This window comes from Triplophysa rosa, linkage group LG2 (genome assembly GCF_024868665.1).
Source record: "Triplophysa rosa linkage group LG2, Trosa_1v2, whole genome shotgun sequence".
NCBI classification, from domain to species: Eukaryota; Metazoa; Chordata; class Actinopteri; order Cypriniformes; family Nemacheilidae; genus Triplophysa; species Triplophysa rosa.
The window spans coordinates 36,322,786-36,343,135 of NC_079891.1; the positions used below are offsets into that span (position 1 = coordinate 36,322,786).

At 41.1% G+C, this 20,350-nt stretch overlaps 1 protein-coding gene across 1 annotated transcript; it reads right to left on the reverse strand.

The window, feature by feature from the left end:
• Positions 1-2,565: 2,565 nt before the first annotated feature.
• On the reverse strand, positions 2,566-16,310 carry tek (TEK tyrosine kinase, endothelial). Its single transcript, XM_057350007.1, has 18 exons — positions 16,136-16,310; positions 15,811-15,936; positions 15,575-15,720; positions 15,348-15,492; positions 15,050-15,208; positions 14,463-14,597; positions 14,101-14,376; positions 13,712-14,023; positions 12,488-12,648; positions 11,358-11,568; positions 11,159-11,269; positions 9,454-9,644; positions 7,755-7,868; positions 7,607-7,677; positions 7,494-7,534; positions 7,321-7,417; positions 6,821-6,920; positions 2,566-6,742 (listed from the first exon to the last, which is right to left on the reverse strand). The coding sequence occupies exons 1-18, from the start codon at positions 16,308-16,310 to the stop codon at positions 6,668-6,670; spliced, it is 2,646 nt and encodes an 881-aa protein (XP_057205990.1). The 3' UTR covers positions 2,566-6,667.
• Between the last annotated feature and the right edge of the window lie 4,040 nt (positions 16,311-20,350).

Sequence of the window (20,350 nt, forward strand, 5' to 3'; positions counted from 1 at the left end):
GTGAATACAATATGTCCAAATAGAGTCTTAGACAGTTTCTTCAAATGTCAAGGTTTTGAAATACTTTTCTCCTCCCGTTGTTGTCTAATCTTAAATAAATGTACATAAATAAATAATCTTTCAGAGGACACTTGAAATGAAACCATTTCCCTGTTTCACACATATTGTCAAATGTTTCTTTCAGATAAGTACAGAGCCTTTAAATGTCACAATAAAGAAAGAATATTTTTAGGGATGCACCGAATGTTCGGCCACCGAAAATGTTCGGCCGAATATAGCAAAAAACGCAAGTTCGGTGTTCGGCCGAATATGTGAAGTGGCCGAATAAATTTTACCGAACATGACTCGTGATACGATCAAGCAGCAACCAGCGCAGAGAGAGAGAGAGAGACGCGTGCGCTTTATTACTGCCACAAACATTTTGGCAGTGCGTGCGTGTGTGTGTGCGTGTGTGTGTGTGTGTGTGTGTGTGTGTGTGTGTGCACGCGTGTGTGTGGAGCATTTTACAGTTTTTTTCAACTGCTTACACACATTTTCAAAAAGTTGCCTCTTTTTTTCAAAACTTTACACACAAATCCAAGAATTGCACACACAAAATGCAAAATGCCTCACATCTCTTTCAAAATGAAGCACTACATTAAAAATATCAAAAACACATTTCAAAAGCAAACATTTGTCTTCTGTTGCAAACACTTTTACCGTAATGTTATATTTTGGGATATATCATGTACACACAGTTATTCGAAACCTAAAGCTCTTCGTTCATGAGCTCCTCTGTACATTTCTGGACAAGATTGAAAGAAATTGGCAGAGAGATGTTTAAAATTCACTGTAAAAACAAAGCTAGATTGAAACCAAACTTTTTAGTTCTTGTGTTTATTTATGTTTTTGCTGGTTGTAAATACAGTATTACTGTACACGGTACGGAAAAAAATTCTGGAGGACACAATGTATTGTTGAGGGACTCACAGCATTTATGTTCGCAAAAATTGTGGCATCATTAAGCATATGGTTGCGTATATTTCACGAATTCTAAAAGCATTATTGGCCAAAACCAAATTCACGATAGCCGTCTCTTGCTCTTCAGTGAACATGTGACCTCGCCCACCATGTAACCTTCGCCTTTCCACTCTGTAGAAGATTCAGGAACAGTGTGAGTGTGTACCATAAACTGTAACATAATATACTATTTTATACAATATGGTCAGAATGTCTTCTTACAGTCGGCTGTACTGTTGTACAGTGTGATACCTAGTGCTGTAATACTCGAGTCCGGTCTCGGACTCGAGACATTTTTCATGGTCTCGGACTTGTCTTGGACTCGTTGGTATTTGAACTCGGACTCGTCTCGGACTTGGTCATTGGTCTCGCAAATGTTCTAGTCAGTCTCGTCCGAGTCCAGCGATATATGTTTTATTTTCTCCTTCAAAACAAAACATTTATAGAGCAATATTCTTGTGATCCGAAAACTGTTGCCGACTCTCGACTCTAGAACGAGAGCTGCGCGTGCTCATAAGTTCTCTTTTCACACAGCAGTTCATTTCAGTGTGTGCTGTTGTTGTAATTAAATAACTCCGGTATATTGGTTCAAGTCCGCGGGACTGTCATGCAGGCCAGAAAGTGAATAACTGAATTAATTTGTGGATAATATTAAGTGTTTACGGGAGACGCTAAACGGGAACGATTCAGCTGAACTGGTTCGACCGGTTCACAAAAATGAAAGAACTGGTTCAAATGAACGATTCGTCCGCGGCGCGAACCAGCATCATTCATCAAGCACGATGTCAGCGAGCAGCGGCATAATACAGATTGGTTTTACAAACCATAATAAATGAATCGACAGTGTGCTTAAAAGGAAACTTTTTGCACCAAAACTTTCCCCGAAACATGTGGGACAACATCCAATTTCGTAAGACACCTGCAAAGGCATCACAAAGAGAGGTAAGTTAATGCCAATGTTTCAGAGTTCGCATTGCATTTGAGTATTTTAGACAGTTTGGAAAGTAGGGCTTAAAGATAAGAATGATTGTATTTTTATTGTAATTGTGATGAACATGTTATTTAAGGATGGGCACCGATGTGCTTATAAACGTGCTTATAAACGAGCCGTGGAGCCTCTGCTCTTTCAAGCGGCTCCTCTATCGAACACGCACGTGCACGGGCAGGCGCGCACACGCACGCACACACATGCACAAAAGTGTTCATTGCTGCACAACCTTGCTGTTAGGAGGGCTGATAAAAAAGTTCCTTAAAAAAGTAATAAACAGTTACACTTCGGCTTTGTGACTTTAGTGCTATACCTATATAGTAAAAATAAAATGAACTTATTTTATCTGCTTTTTGATCATTACAAACAATAATGAAAATGATTATCTTAGAATAGAAGATATGCTGTCTCTTGCGTCACATAAATTATCAATAGTTAAGTATGTGGTCTTGTAGTCATGATTTTTTTCTGTCTCTGTCTTGACTGTCTCAATTGGACTCGGTCTTGACTTGGACTCGAACCTCTCTGGACTCGGTCTTGACTTGGACTCGAACCTCTCTGGACTTGGACTTGACTTGGACTCGAACCTCTTTGGACTCGGACTTGACTCGGTCTCGACTAGTCCTGGTCTTGGACTTGTCTTGGACTCGACAACGGTGGACTTGACTACAGCCCTAGTGATACCTCACCAGACTGTGACCAATGCAGTGCACCGTAGTAAATGAATGCAAGGGTACTACTGTAAAACACTGTATATGTATTATAGCCTACTGTTTGTGTACATTAGATCATGTGTACATAACAGTAGATTGTTACATACCTGTTCTCATTTCTAAAGGTTCGAATTATACCTGCCATTGTAAATCGACTCAAATTGGGCTGGACTCTCTGTACAGCCTCTCTTGTTGTTACAGTAAACCGTGGTTTATCACATGATCAATGACTGTAGCCCTGATCTCATTCCAGACCACACTTCTTGTACCTCGTCTTCCTCGTCTTCTCCCGACTCGTCCTCTAATTCGAACTCTGCCTCGTCCTCTGGCCCTCCCTCCAACTCCCCTTACTCTGTATACATTGTTTGCATCCATTGTTCAAAACCTATAACTTGACCCTTGGCCTATTTATAGGCCTCTTCTAAAGTCATGATTGGTTGGTGTTAAGTAAAGCAATGTGTGTTTGCACATGTGAGGAGTTAGTGTGAGGCGCTGAGGAATTAGTGTGGCATTTTGATTGGTTGTGTTTGAAGAAGGAAATCAATATACTTCCTGTAAGATTTTTGTGTGTTACATAGAGAAGTGTGTGTTGTGATTGGCAAAAAGTGTTTTATGAAACTGAAAACTGAGTCAAAGGTCGAGAATTAGTGTATGGTTTTGCCGATTTGGTGTGTGGTTCTGGTGTTTGAGTGTCAGGTTTCAGAAATTGTGTGACAAGTAAACATTTTGTGTGTAAGCAGTTGAAAAAAACTGTAAAGTGTCAGAGAAAGACACAGCACGGGACTTGCCGCACGGAAGTAAATTTCTGAATGAAAGCGTCTTTACCGGTCGGTAACTTTACTTCAGACGGGAGCGGGCTGTCTGACAGTAGCCCCGCCGCTCGCGACATCCTTTGACATCATACAGTGGTCGCGTGCACACAGTTCCCTGTACTAAACAACTTCTCAAAGTATGTTCTGTGCACCTGAGAGAACGGTCAGCTTTTGTGATGGTTGTCAGTCAGCATCAGTCAGAATTGCTTGCATTGGATGTTTTTTTTTCTCAAATCATTTTGCAATGTAGCCTATCATAATCCAACAGTTTTAGTTTATTCGTATTTTAGCTTATAGCCTAATGTGGAATGACAGTTTTTAATGAAGTGTTTTGTTGTAGGGGTACAGAGTAACTTACATCACATTCTTTTAGCAGTCAGTTATAGGACTAATTAATATAGGCTATTCATGAAGGGAGAGGGCTCAATCTTTTGTTTGAATTTACTTTGTTTTGCTCAATTTTATATTAAGTTGTATTGTATTTTATTGAAAAGCAAGACAAATTATAAAAAGCACATTTTGACTATTCAGTTTGTGCAATAGTGAAAAAAATGGCTTAATAAATAAAAGAAATGCAAAAAACCATGTTCGGTGTTCGGTATTATTCGGCCTTCGGCCAAGTGTTTCACATCATGTTCGGCTTCGGCCAAGAATTTTCGTTTCGGTGCATCCCTAAATATTTTTAGTTACAAGAAGAAAATGTGGAGTGAAATTCTGAGACCCTGTTTGTTCTAAGAAGTTTCTTTCTAGTCGATCTCGACCCTTCAGCAGCCTTTAAGCTCTTTATCAGTTGCACTTACTTTAATTACATGACACCTGTAATGTACCGTGAGTTTCTTCAATGCATCTTTTAATGCCATGTGAGATATCGGGCTTTCTCTGATCCGGATTATCCATAAGAATTTGGAGGGATGTTTTTGCTTTCTTTAATCTTAGATTTGTAATCTTAAACGTGTATATAACCTTCGGATCTCTCATTGCTGGTGTCAAGCTCCTTCTTACCGTTCACTTCAGATTGCGTTTGTCTTTAGTCGTCATGATGCAAACGTGCTTCTATTCTGCTGCTCAAATGTTTTTCAACTGTCCGATTGGGTCACTGTGATTTTCTGTCTTTGAGCCGTGTGTGAGCTCTGGTGAACATGGGGGAAAAGTCAGCGTCGTCCGGGCCGCCGTTGTGCGTCCAGATTTTGTCTGCTGTTGCCCTGGTGTGTTTTGGCCTCTACTGCATCGTGAAAGGAGTTTCATTCAGTCTCTTTAACTGGTGGTACATTCTGGGTGCCGCTTGTTTGCTGGCCACAGCCTTCGCTGCGTTCCGCGTCTATGAGGTTTGTGTCATCATGGCTCAGAGAGAGATGGCAGACGAAGAACCGTTGCCGTGAGGGGAAGATTTCAGGATCATGCAGAACCAGTCATAGAAAGTGCAGAAGAGGGCTGTATCAGAGACAATCGGATTGTTCTAACATGTTTCGTATGTTTGTGGATGTAGAAAAACTAACACAGGTAAAATGACCACAAGACTTTTGTGAATGTATTGTCTTGTGAATGTTAAACTAAATTTCACAACGTACAAAGCGAGTGCACTGTGTCATAATCAAGCACTATTATTATTATTATTATTGCTAAGTTGCTGTTGCAATCACCGCAAAAAGTATTTAATACAAAAAATGTTTGCAATTATTTAATGTTAAATATTTGACGATGGTAATGTGAATGTGTGCATCTAGAAAAGGTCGCTGATTTACAGTTACATTGAATTTGCATTTCAATCTGACCAGCCTGTTAAAATAGCAGTATGGGATTTTTTTGATGATCTATTGACAGAAATGCAATATAACATACAAAACGATGTCTTCAGAGGTGTATAAAGACCTTATGTAATGAACAGTTATGTTTTTATTACCTTAGAATAAACTATTTCTATCTACATACAGAGCGGGCCTACATACATTGAATTCGCCGCCATGTTTTGTACAGCAGCCCTAAACGGACAAACAACTCTACAACGCGCGTTTCCTCTCTCTCAACCCTTTGGTCCGGTTGTCCCTGACTTTGCAAAGGGGGAAAATGTCTACTAACTTACTCCTAACTACTATCTTGCTGTCAGATCAAACGCCTTTAACAGCGTTGCTATTTACTGTTAGCTAGCTCTGCCCTCAAACGTGCTGTGCAATGCTTAGCTTCATCATAGCTTAGACCACGCAAATAATAATGCAAATTAATAAAATAAGCGAAGATGACATGAGTATATACAAGCAGCACACTGGTTCCAGATAAACAATGACACTCAAAACTGCTCCGTTACACAGCTAATATTACAACAACAACAACAACATATCTTGGTTCTAACAAACAGAAAAACCAACGTTACTCACATACTGATCCGAATCAAAGCATCATCGGGGGTGATTTTAAGACGATCTTTCTCTCCAACGTCTCTGTGCTGGAAAGTATCTCCATAGGTATCTATGAATATCTCCGCTAAAAGCCTTAGTAGCCTACCACGGGTCCGCGTCTCTGCTGGACAGTCTTTATAATATTAACGCAGGTCCTAGCTCCTGCCTGACTTTTATCCTTCTTTTTATACTTTAAATCCACAGACCCTTTATTTTATGTAATAAATAAGACATCGCTCTTTCTAATGCCCACATGATCTTTTCCCTGCGTCAACATGAGAAGACACGCTGTCTCAGCCGACAACATCTTTTTGTACTGTGGTGGCCACAGTCGTGTTTGGACTGAGAGATTGGTTGTAGTTCTCAAACTCACCGCTAGTGGCCGCTATAAATCCCACGCTAGACCTTTAAGTGCATGAATACCAAAGGGATGTAAATGTTGTGCACTTTTAGAATCAAAGACATTCCCATCTGTAAAACTAATATTTTTTCCATATTTTTCACAACACTTTTACCTTTTCAGCATGAGTCTCAGGATCCAACAACTTATTTTTTTTAATTAAAAACAAGCGTAATACTGCCAGTCACACAAACATCATACAATCATCTGCACTAGCACACATTTCACAACACACACAGAACCAAACACAAATCTGATACCTGGAATACACAATGTGTGTAAAACTGAATCCTGTTCAGAGGATCACATAAAGCGCTCCATTGATCAACACATATATACGGACTGCGGTAACATCAGGAACATCAGCCAGCTTCTTCTGCAGAGCAGTCGATGCCCGCGTACGTGAATTTCTCGTAGAGGGTTGTGTTGACGTACGTCTAAAGTGAATGAGAGTAAAGAGTTGAAGCACATCAGTTTGACTTACTTCATCAGCAGCACATGTATAAATCTGATACCTTTCTCTCTTCCAGCATACAATTAAGTGACATCAAGATCTGAGCAAATGAGGGTCTTTCATATGGCTTCTCTTTCCAGCACTGTTTCATCAGCTCATACCTGCAGAGAGAAAGCAAAATAGAGATGTGAAAAATAATGCAAATGATCCAAGAATTAACCAGTTACGCTCTGTGGATGTCTCTAAATTCGGCAAATGATGACCCAAACACACAAATCCCAACCTACGGACTCCCTGATCATAACCTCACCGTAGACACACACACGCTGCACACAAAATCAAGTGGAAACAGAACTGCACTCTTGAACATCGTGGACAAATTATACACAAATTAGGGAAACCCTTTTTCACCAATTCACAAAGCACCTCAAAGAAGATTCAACAAAAGGACCTGCCATGACTACATTAGAGAGAGAGAGAGAGTGGGTCAAGGTTTTATGTACAGTATCTGCTCATGTAGCATCTCTCACTCACTAGCACATAAACACGAGTCCCACTTACACCTCGTCGTCACAGTTGAGTGGTTTCTCCAGCCGGTAGCCTTGTGGTAGTTTTTCATAGAGCTCCGCGCATGTCATACCGCAGTACGGCGTGCCACCTGCCAATCAAATGGCAATGAATCAACTCTCCAGTGAATCATCTTATCATCTAAGAACTATTCACATGAAACCCACCTAAACTCACCACCTCCCACAGCAACACACCATACGACCATCTGCTCAGAGAAACAACACAGATTATCCACAGCAGGAGACACCAAACTACTGAAGATAAAAAGGTCTCTTACACGTCACTGTTGGTCGTGTACACGCTGTAGTTTAAGGACTCGATGGCCATCCACCTGACCGGCAGACGACCCTGCAGAGAGACGGACGTGTTAACATCACACTTGTTCACGTAGTGTTGAAAATAACAGCAGCATTCTGCGTAGTTACCATGGTCTTCTTTACATAAACCTCTTGTCCTCGGGACAGGCCGAAATCTGCAATCTTTGCCACAAAGTTTTCTCCTACCAGGATGTTTCTGGCTGCCAAATCTCGGTGAATAAACTGCAACATAAGAATGTTGATTCTCAAGCTCCTTCGGCAGATTAGCGGCACATATCTTTAAAAATGGGTGGAAGAAGCATTTTTCAGTCGAAGAACCACTTTATTACCTCTTTTAGTTTGTAGAACCGTTTCAGGTTCTGAAGATGTTAAAGGTTCTTTATGGAGCAAAAATGAGTTTCCCAATCCTGGTCATGGAGTATCTCCAATACTGCACATTTTTGATGTCACTCTAATCTGACCCACTCTTCTGAGGTCTTGGAGACTTTACTAACAAACAGTACAGAAGCCCAAGAGGCAAAACTCTGATGCTTTTTTGGTAACTTCGGTAGCGCGGCTGCCATTTTGGGGTGAAAATGTCAACTGGACAACAGCTGCAAATACACAGAAACAGACAGAATGCCAACGAAAGAGAATTCAAAGTGGAATAAAAGACATCTACCTACAGTAAATGTTGTATTGTCATATATACTGTATGTTATTATGTTATTAGTTGTGGAATCCAACCATAAGTACACAACTGAGGTAGTTTTCACCTACTTTATGGAGTATTTCCATTTTATCTAACTTTACACATTTTCATTACTATTATTAGTTACTATTACTCTACTAAGGCTAAAATATTGTACCTTTTAATCTCCTGGAACACACTAAAACCATGATGATCTTATAGAACATGATGCATTGCTGTGTCTGTCATAATTGAGTAACACTTTGCTTAAAGCATATATGTATAATGCATTATAAAAGTAGTTTTAATGTATTAATTATGCCTTGTAATGCACCTTATAATGTCTCATGGATAATTGTAACTACAGTTAATACATTATAACACTTATCAATTCATTGTTACACTTTGCATTTTTCTTTTGGTTATAATTCTTTACAACAACATTTAATGCATTACAACACACATTATGAACAATTTGAATGCATCATACCATTTAATAACCATGAATAATGCATTATATCTAAAGGCTTTAAGTAAAGTCTTGCCGAATAATTAAATCATTTTAGAGACAGTGGCAGTGACAGTTTTTTACATAATTTTTTTCGTTTACAGTCTTGTTTTAAGTGAAGTGAAAGTGACCTATTAGTCAGATATGGTGACCCATACCCGAAATGTGACCTCTGCATTTAACCCATCCAGAGAGTAGTGAACACACGCACAGCAAGTGGTGACCACACGTACACCCGGAGCAGTGGGCAGCTATCACTGCAGCGCCCGGGGAGCAAGTAGGGGTCAGGTGCCTTGCTCAAGGGTGCCTCAGTCGTTACCCGCCGGTTCATATATTGGTTTTAATTCAGTATTTATAATGCTAATGCAAAGACTTAAACACAGTCTGTACAATGTTGAATGCAGCCATCAAAGGACGCAGCCCTGAATAGGGACACAGCAATAAGTTCTTTGTTACTAATGAGCTAATAAGTTGAAAGAGGTGTGTTGAATTAGAGAGATATAGAAAATGTGCAGTGCTGGCGGTACTCCAGGATCAGGACTGGGAAACCCTTCTTTTTAAGAGCGTACTAGTGCAAAATAACAGCAACTAACCAATATGGATATCATTGTTATATGATGTTACGACACCTGTTTCTGGCTCAGATAGTCCATGCCACGGGCCACGTCTGCAGCGAAGTGCAGTAACTGCTGCGAGGAGAGTGTGGACGCAGTGCTGTTGGCGATGGCGAAGGCGGGATCGGTCTCCAAAACTCTGCTCTTACGCAGAAAGTCCAGCAGGTTTCCGTGAGGAGCGAATTCAATGGCCAGATAGAGATAACCTGCAGCAGAAATTATAAAACTGTGTGCTGTCAGTAAAGACTGTAAGGAATACGACAGTATTCTCTCACTCAACTTTATTTATATAGCGCTTTTTACAATTTTCATTGTTACAAAGCAGCTGTACACAGAGGCGTATTAAGACCTCATGGTGCCCCTGGGCAACAGCCCCAGAGGTGCCCACCCATCCACCCACCTACCCACATGCAAGAATCCACTCATTAAAAGATTTATATATTAAAAGATTTTATAAGAATGAAACTCAGCAATTTACAATATACTATTTTACAAGAATTACACATTAACATGACACTTTTGTAGAAAAGAACACAAAAAACAACTCTTTCCATCAAGCATTTTTAACAATTAGGCCTACTGTAGTTAAGGGGCACCTGCTTTGTGTTGTAATGTTACATTTCAGGTTTTGATGTAGTGAAAATACAATATGTGTATATTCTTCTTACTAAACGATCACATAAGTACTAAGATAAAAGTGTACACCACTAAAAAGGACACATATGAATTGATCGCTATAGTGATGACACCGTTCTTCACTTTCACTTTAAAACCCAGGTTTGGACCTTAAATAGTGGCCTTACCTCCACGTACTATTAGCATACATTATCGGCACTATAACATCTTATTTCTGACGCATGCCATGTATATATACATTTATTAATCACTGCTAATCCCCGCATTTTTAGTCGCCGCTACAACAACGCGCGCTGCATCGTTCCCGCTTCCATCTGTTTGAAGATTAAAGTGTAGGCTACACGAAAGACGACTCGCCTCATAACACTCACCTGTGATTGGCTGAATGTTAATTCACTCAAATCTATGTAACTAACCAGATAACATGGGCGGGAATATTGGCGGAGGTGTGTCGATAAAGTGCGGAGGACAGAACCATTTTTATCTGAAAGTGGGGGTATTCCCGCACATGGTGCCACGCCTATTTAGCGCAGATGCGTGTGTTAAGTCTTAAAAAAGAAATGCTTATGTACATTTATAAAAAATATATATTTTGTATTGCGGGTTTATTTGGTGCCCCTAAAGTCTTGGTGCCCCTGGGCACTTGCCCAATTGCCCATATGGTTAATCCGCCTCTGGCTGTACATGAGACATATTGACTATAAGCAAAACAATTAAAGTTGTACCTGCAAAAACAAGAAAAAGTTGAAAACAAGACAATATGCACACGTACTAACACACATAGACACACACACACACACGCACGCACGCACGCACGCACGCACGCACACACGCACACACACACACACACACACGCGCGCACACACACACATACACACACACACACACACGCTCAGTGAGAGCACACATTTAAGATAAAGGAGAGAGAAGCACAGGTCAAATATAACAGACTATAAATTCCTATATGCAATATTAATTAAGTAAAGCTTTACAATTCTAAAGCAGCCCCCCGGCCAGGCAAATAGTGCAAAAAACAGTGTGCAATCGGTGGTATTCTGTATTTGTTTTGTGATGTGGATAGCACCTCTGTGTTCACATGCTCCCAGAAGGTTGATGATGTTTGGATGATGACCTAGTTTACACAAGACCTCGAGCTCCCCGGCGAAGTCTCGATGGTCATCCTTAGACGCGTATTCTGATGTCAGGACAGAGAACGAGCGGTGAAGACAGACTAACGGCGGAGTGCTTTACTAGTTGAACCACATGCTTTCTGTTCTGTTCACCTTTCATTCTCTTGATCGCAGCGTCCATCCTCAGGCCGTCTTTCTTAATGCGAGCTTTCAACACCTGACCAAAGTTGCCCTCTCCGATCACATCCTGGAACTTTATATCGCTCCACTCCAGGGTGGGATAGGCCACAGAGTGGGTGGGGTTCTGTGCTTTCTTCTGCATGTTCAGAGAGCCGGAACTGAACTGAACCACCGGCTCTTCTCTCTGTGAATTACATTCAGCTGTGGAAGATGTGCTTGCAATGGTTCACTTTATTTAGATTTAGGACTGTAGTGCATTTCACGGCTTTGAATTGCATTGTTGCAAAAAAGTCATACGAAAAAAATTGCTCTAACCGTAAGAAATAAGAAAAAACAGAAAAGAATCCTAAAGACTAACAGTCTGAAGGATGGTCATCAGACAATTAAATACGGTATGTGTCTCTAACTGAATGTAAGATGTACAGTAACTGTATAAATAATTATCTATGGGATTGTATTCACATCCTCGGTGAACTGGTCTGTGTGTTGGTCTGGTCTGAGGTGCACAACTGACGATGTGTCGCATTGATGGGAACCATACAAAGGGCATTATCAGCAGCACCTCAACAAAAGGCATCTTTCGCTCAGGATAATGTGATGAAATTGGGACACACAACTCATGACATGTCTCTCTCTGATATGGTTAGGAAAGGTAAGTATGCTGTGTATTTCTATAATCATTTATGCCCTAACAAAGAGGATGCCTACCCTACGAACCAGTGAAACCTCAGACCTCCTTTCCTCTATTCATATTCTTGACTGCTTCGGCGTGGGAAATGTCCTACTGGGCAATTCAACTGTGCTGAAATAGTGGGATTATAACAACTAGTCCTATTAAGCCAATCTGTCTCAGTGTCTGTGATTTATGTGTTCTGAAGATAAAATCAAATTAAATCTGTCACTAAAATATACAGAAAAAAGAAGTAATGATATAAAAACAGGAGAATTATAAAATACATTTGCTATTAATACCATTAAATGTACATTACTGTAGCATTACTAACTGAGAAAAAAATAGCTGTTTAGGTGTTTATATCAAAACTGTATTAGACCCTAACTGTAATTATGAGAAGACGTGCGCACGCACACAGTTTCTGTCTCACCACTATGTTGTGAAAGGCCTGCATCATGCGTCTCTGGTACGTTGTTCTCTTGAGTTGCAGTACGATACAGAAGGCCAACAGTACTGTGATGCAGGTCATAGCAGCAGAACCCAGTATAGCATAGAAAAGCATCTTCCCATGAGCTCCAAAGCCATACAGCTCTGAAACAACACAACATGCAGTCCAGCTTTCATTACTAATACAACCCTACATCAAAAAAGTTGGGACACTCTGTAAAATAAAAACATGGCTTCTTAATGCAAATGCGAGTGCATTATCAGGTAGTTGACCATCGCTGGCGGTTCATATGTGAGATGAGGACGCCCAAGCCAGCATGTCCGGTGCAAAAAGGCTTTGACTTTTTAATTTAGTTAACATTATTTTTTTAATCCGTTATACTGAAGAGAGCTTTTTGAATTATATTGGTTTCCTTATGAGCACTTGAGCTTAAGTGAGACTTGGGTGTTTGTAATAGATGTAGTAGGCTGTTGTGTTGACCTTGATTTGTTGCAATTTTGAGGTGTTCAGTTTAATTATGATTTCAGAAAATAAATGCGATTGCTGTTCTTGCGAATCAACAGTTTTTTGTTTTTCACTGACATGTCTCTTAGGTGTTGAGGACTAGTGCTGCTTTGAGCCTACGTTCAGTATGAGTAAAATACTCGAGTTCTGTTAAAATCAGATACTTTAAGACTTTAATTCAAGGATGGTTTTCAGGTACTCTTTACACCTCTGCTTTCCGCATTGATGGGGCCTTTACAGAAGATGCAGTAATGCAGCCCCACTCCAAACCATCAGAGATGCAAATGTTGAAAGTGAACGCCGATGGTCCTTCTCCCCCCCTTAGTCCGGAGGACGCATGGTTTCAAAAAGGGTTTTAAATTTCCATTTGTCTGACCACAGAAAAGACATGAAATGAGCTTTGACTTAGTGTTTTTGGATCATCTTTACATTCTGTACGGCTTCACGATAGCGCTTTAACCTGTATTTGTAGATGGCACAGTAAATTTACACAGTAAATTTGTCTGCATTTACAGACAATCATTTCTATTACAGAATCATTTCATGCAGTGCCGCCAAACATACCATTTAAATGTTAATGACACTTTGTCTAGTGTAGATTGAATAACGGTTGGGGTGTTAGGGTTGGGTGTGCTTTTACAGACAAGATTGTCAAACAGCTGAAAACATTTGCAGTTCAAAGGCTAAAGAACGCAGACTCACGTGAGCTCTCTTGCGGCGTCAGGGTCTTGAGGGTTAACTGGGGTCTCTCTGCACTCTCTCCAATGTTGTTTACGGTCCAGAGCTCCAGCTGGTAAGTGCTGTCGCTTCTCAAGCCCCTCAGCTGAAAGCGCATGGCCGTCTGCTCCACCTGCACGCCCAGCTCCGCCTGCTGACTGTAGTCCGACTGCTCCGTCTGCTGGTAACCAATGAACACCCTGGAGATGGAGTGACCCTCAACCAGCAACCACGTGACGATGGCTGACGTGTCGCTAATGTTGCAGGTGGAGATGTTGGTCGGGGGTGGAGGAAGCTCTAAAAGACGAGAGACACCGATTTGCAGCCTTGAATAACAAGATCAATTATATGAGAGACATAAAAGGCATCCTTACGGTCGCTCAGCGTCCAGGCAGTGACGGTAGGACACGGCTGCCCGGTGTCGCTGGTGCTCATTCGGACCTTACACTGGTATTTGTGTCTGGGTTTGAGTTGGGTCAGAGGGAGGCTAGAGGAGTTTGAGGAGAGCTGGAAGTTCCACACGGTTTGTGAAGCATCAGCTTGCTGACATTCCACCTCATAACACCATTCGCCTTCAGCTTGAGCCGAGTCCCACGACAGGAGCAGTGACATCTGGCTGATGGGCGTTAGTTTCACACCCACAGGCAGCTCTGAGGAGAAACACCAGACATTGCTATTGTCTTCTGATATGATTTTGATCACATTTTCCTCATGATATCAGTTTGAGCGTTTGTACCGAGCATCTGCGTTGAGAAATACGCTGCAGGTCCAGATTGACCGCTTCCACCCGCTCCACGCCGACTAAGCTGCACGTACACAGTGTAGTGAGTCATTGGAGAAAGATTGTCCAACCTTACCAGAGAGCCGCTCACTGCAAACACAAAAACTGCTCATCCACCAGAATTCTCCTCATATCTACTGTAAAACAGCCCCTCTAACTTTAAAGAGAGTTTCTGAGAGGATGAAAGTTTCGTCCTTCCATTGCGCCATCACAAATCATCACATAATGATATAAATCGAAACAACTCTAACATTAGATGATGTCGACAAAGCATCAGCACTGTTCTGACTATGTTTAATATACTGGAAATAAAGAATTGTATATAAAGTCAGCACACCAAAGCTCCAAAAATATAAAAAACGTATTATTATTATTAATAAAAGACTTTCGCATAGCACGTGACGTTTTGGGGCACACAGGCTTTTCATCATCACCCACATAATGGTTTATGTGCGTGCTTTTGTCTTCTTTTTCATATACTGGAAATGCCATCACAGGATCATCACAGGACATCACAAATGCATTCAAACAATGATGTTTACCCTCAAGGTTCTTCCATACGGATGCGTTGGTTTGTTTGTAGAAAACTCTGACAGAAGTTAGCGGTCCATCACCTGTGTAGGCGTCTTTATTTGGCAGAACAAGCAGGTGATACGGACCGCTGCCGTTCAGGATTGGAGGGTTGTGTGGTTGGGGTGGAACTGAAATGAAATGTCAAGTTGAAGATTGATCGGCAAATAAAGAGGATTAGGATGCAGAGGATACAAAGGAGAAATAAAGAAAGCTTTCTTCTAGACTTGAGCGAGATTGCAGGAACACAGACGGTTTACACAATCTCACCTTTGATGTTTACCAGGAATTCTTTCTCCTCATGAAAATGTTGGGTTTTCACGTGACATGACCAGCGACCGGCATCAGACGCCGACATCTTTTCCACCCTGAACATGGATGTTGTCCAATCATTTTCCGTCTGTGTGTCCACAGCCTGATGACAATCAGAAATCCAAACACATGAACCTTTGAATAATCCAGCTGTTAATGGTGGCAAATAATGTGATGGGACTCACATATAGAGTGCTTTTGTCTGCTTTTACCAGGCTTATTTCACCATGTAAAGGGGCCGGGCGTCCCGCGGCAGAGCAGTTGACTCTGTACTCCACGCCGGTGTTGATCTCAGTGTCTCTCAGGCTGCTCGTGATAACAGGTCTCATGTCTTTAAGAAAAGACACAAGTAAAGGCTCTTCAGACACAGACTCCGTCATGCAGGACTGTGCCAGATGTTCACACATGCAATAATTTGTACCTGTTTTCTCACAGCGAGCACCATGTTTGCCTGCACACACACATCCTTGGAAGCGATCGCATTTCCCTTCCACTTCACACTTGCACTCCTGTTTACAGCCTGCACCGTAATAACCAGCAGGACATGCTGAAATCATAAAAACACAAATCCGACATGTATAATAACAAATCAAATCTCTTCATACATTCAATGCAGACCATTCAGTACCACCAAAACAACTTCAGGTCAAATTGTTTCAAAGTTACAGAATTAAACTTCATAGTCCTATGACGCTATATTAACCATCATTTATTCACTCATGAGAAAAGTGGGCAGTTGTTCTCACCTTCGCTGCAGTTAAATCCTCTCCATCCAGATGCACATGAACAGCCATAAGGATCTCTGAGACAGAAGATCAAAGCTCGACACTGTCCGTCTTCACAGCGTTCCTTACAGCTCCGTCCAAACCGCCCCTCACCGCACACTACACAACATGACACGACACAAGACGCCAGCAACATTATATCATAAATATCATTACTCGTACACACTTGGCAATAAAGCTCTTCTGATTCTGATTCTGATTCTGATTCTGATTCTGATTCTGATTACTCAGACTGACTGAATCACAGCTGTCGGTACATTTATTGTAAACAAACCAAAACTTTCTTTTGTTTTGAGTTTTTCCTGAATGTTAATGCAAAGCAGCTTTACATACATTATAATTGAAAATTAAAAATAGATGAATAAATCAAATTAAGAGAATACATGGTATTATTGCAAGTTTTTCATCTACAGTATGTACATCGACGAAATTGAACTAAAATAAAAAAGGAGCGTTCCCCCAACGTTATAGAAACCATGAAACTAACGTTTTATTTCCGTAAAGTTAACCAAAAACAAACCTTAAAAAAACGTTCTGGGAACCAAAAACTAGCGGTAGCCTAAAATATTTTTCTCGGATCCGTTTGGCCTCACTACACGTCTGTTATGAGTAGGCCTACATGCATGCTGTGTTTTTATCCATCTTATCTAATTAAAATAAGTAAAATACATCATCCCACACAATATGGAGGATGAAATCAATGCATTAGATTTTTCTATTAGCCTAATTCCTTTTTCGTTACTGAAGTAATTTTCTATTTAAACAGCACAGTATACCATTTCAGGATTTTCATTTCAGAAACCACAGTATCAGACATGAAATAAAATAACCTATGACTTCAACACAATAATCAGGATTTAAATCAGATATTTATTTTTGTCTATATTTTCTCAACTTTTGTATATGGTGCATTATTGTTATTATTTAATTCTCTTGTTTTTCTATCTTAATGTATATTTCATCTGTGTTTGCACCATGTGTACACTTTCTTCTGCACTAGCTCCTGTCTTTGTCGTGATTCTGGCTCGTCGTGTCATGTCTTTCTTGATCTTGTGGTAGAATCACGGCAGGATCCCTTGTTATGTGTGGAGAGAGTCATTTTGACCCTGTCGGCCTTCGATACTCTCTCCGGTCCTTGTCTGTGTTCCCGCCCTTTTGTATCTCTCGTTATTGGTTGTTTATTAGTTCATGCCCCACACCTGTTCCCCTTTGATTTGTCCCTCTATTTAATGCCCCTGTGTTCTCTGTCTGGTGTCGGATCATTGTTCTGTTATGTTGCACTGCGTCGTGTGGGTGAGTTGTTGTCTTGTTAGTGAGTTGTTGTCTTGTTAGTGAGTTAGTCTAGTTTGTAGTGTTCCTATTCGTTGTGTTATTAGTTTAGTCTTGTCAGTTTAGTTAATCTTGTTCTTGTTTTGTTATGTTTACCCCCACGTGGGTCTTTGTTTTGAGTTTTGTTAATTATTTATTAAAAGTCTTGTTAACCCCTTACGTCCCTGTCTGCACTTGGGTCCTTTGTCTCTCACCTCACCCGAGTTCATGACAGTCTTCAAGTCAAATTCCTTGTGTGTGTGAACATACTTGGGTAATAAAGTTCTTTCTAATAAAGCAACTTCTGATAAACATTGAATTATCTTCAGGCAAACAATATTCTTGTCTCACCACAGAAGTATAGTGGCTCCGTTTTTAGATATAACAACCAAAAGCCCTGTTTCAGTCCTTACATCATGGTCTGTTGATTTAGATGTGTCGAATCAATCAAAAAAAATCACGAAAGTATAAGTTTACTCTCAAAACTGTAAAATAAATAAACCGCTAAACTAATGTGTTAGTGAGTGAGGTAAAACGAAATGACCGTTCATTTTTAAATGACGGGAGTGCACGGGAGAGCGGAGAATGCACGTGCTCGAGCGCACACACACATACAGTAACAGACAACCGCACTAAAGAAAACACACGGATTTATGATTGTATTTTCATTTAGCTTAAATAGTTTTCAGCCATTAAAGGGCACATTTATTAATTTAATTTGGTGAGTATAACGTGTGTTAATGTGATCTTAATTTCTGTATTGCACATCCCAGCTAACACAGTACGTTCTGACAACGTCGCCAGTTCGTCTTCATTTGGTCACCGTGACATTACTTTGTGACCACGTTCTGAGGACGTCTTGGCAACGTTCTATTTCTTATAATTTTTGCTTACGTTCCAGAAACGTCCTAGCCACGTCCTCAAATAACGTCGTGACTTGATCCCGTTGAGAAAGTTGTAGCGACGTGATGTACTCGTCTTCAGATGACCTGGACACTGGTCATTTGATAAATGAATCTGGTCATTTCTGTTTATTTTACAGCTTTAGGACTGTCTGATAACTGCCTGGTTCACCTTATCCCAGCCTACAGGCAGAAACTAAAAGCTGCCAAACCTATGGTAAGGACTGTTAAAAGATGGACCAACGAAACAGAGCGGGCCTTACAAGCCTGTTTCGAGTGCACCGATTGGAGTGTTTTTGAAGCTGCTACCAGCGATCTGGACGAGCTCACAGAGACTGTAACATCATACCTCAGTTTCTGTGAGGATTTGTGCATTCCTACCAGGACTTCCTTAAAATACAACAATGATAAACCATGGTTCTCAGCAAAACTCAGACAGATTCGTCAAGCCAAGGAGGATGCCTACAGAAAAGGGGACAAAGTCTTGTACAAGCAGGCTAGGAACACATTGACAAAGGAGATCAGAGTGGCTAAGAGAAACTACTCTAAAAAGTTGGAAAACCGGTTTTCAGCCAACGACCCTGCATCTGTGTGGAAAGGCCTTAAAGACATCACCAACTACAAGCCACCATCCCCCAATTTTGCAGGCAATCAACACCTGGTCAATGATCTGAATGACTTTTACTGCAGATTTGAAAATGCTAACTTTACACTTCACTCAAACTCTGACATTCTCTCTACACAACACCTATCACCTTCAGTCACCCCACCTCCTGCACTTCAGATCAGTGAAGAGGATGTGTGCCGAGTCTTTAGGAAACAAAAGACAAGAAAAGCACCAGGCCCAGATGGTTTCTCCCCAGCCTGTCTTAAAAGCTGTGCTATTCAACTGGCCTTCATCTTCTCACAGATCTTCAACAGATCACTGGAGCTGTGCACAGTTTTTTCCTGTTTTAAGCGCTCCACCATAATCCCCATCCCAAAGAAACCCAAATTCACAGGACTGAATGACTACAGACCCGTCGCTCTCACATCTGTGGTCATGAAGTCATTCGAGAGACTGGTACTGGCTTATCTGAAGGACATCACAGAACCCTTACTGGACCCCCTGCAGTTTGCCTACAGAGCAAACAGGTCTGTTGAGGATGCAGTTAACATGGGGCTGCATTTTGTCCTGAAACATCCGGATAGACCAGGGACCTATGTGAGGATCCTGTTTGTGGACTTCAACACCATCATCCCATCACTGCTCCAGACAAAGTTAACCCAGCTATCTGTTCCTGGCTCCATCTGTCAGTGGATCACCAGCTTTCTGACAGACAGGCAGTAGTTAGTGAGAATGGGGAAACTCACATCCAGCACCCGCACAATCAGCACTGGTGCCCCCCAGGGGTGCGTTCTCTCCCCACTGCTCTTCACCCTGTACACAAATGACTGCACTGCCCAGGACCCTTCTGTCAGACTTCTGAAGTTCGCAGACGACACAACACTCATTGGCCTCATCCAGGATGGTGATTAGTTCAAGTTCATTTATTTATATAGCACTTGTTAAACAGCCACACGACTGACCAAAGTGCAGTACATTTCAATTAAGATCACATACATCTCATTTCAAACTACAAAAACAGTAATAAAAGCAAAAACAATAAAAACCAGTGGAAAAAAAACATCCTTAATGGTAGGCCAGATCAAATAAATACGTTTTTAGACGAGATTTAAAAATGAGAAAAGAGGGGGCCACTCTGACCTCTATTGGCAGGTTGTTCCACAGCATAGGGCCAGCTACAGAGAAAGCTCGGTCTCGTCTACATTTAAGTCTGGACTTGGGAACCATAAGGAGATTCAGGTTGCTGGAACGCAAGTTTCTAATGGGGGTGTAGGGATGCAGCAGCTCTGACAAATAGCTGGGGGCTTGGTTATGCAGGGACTTATAGACCAATAAGAGGGTTTTAAAAACAATACGGTG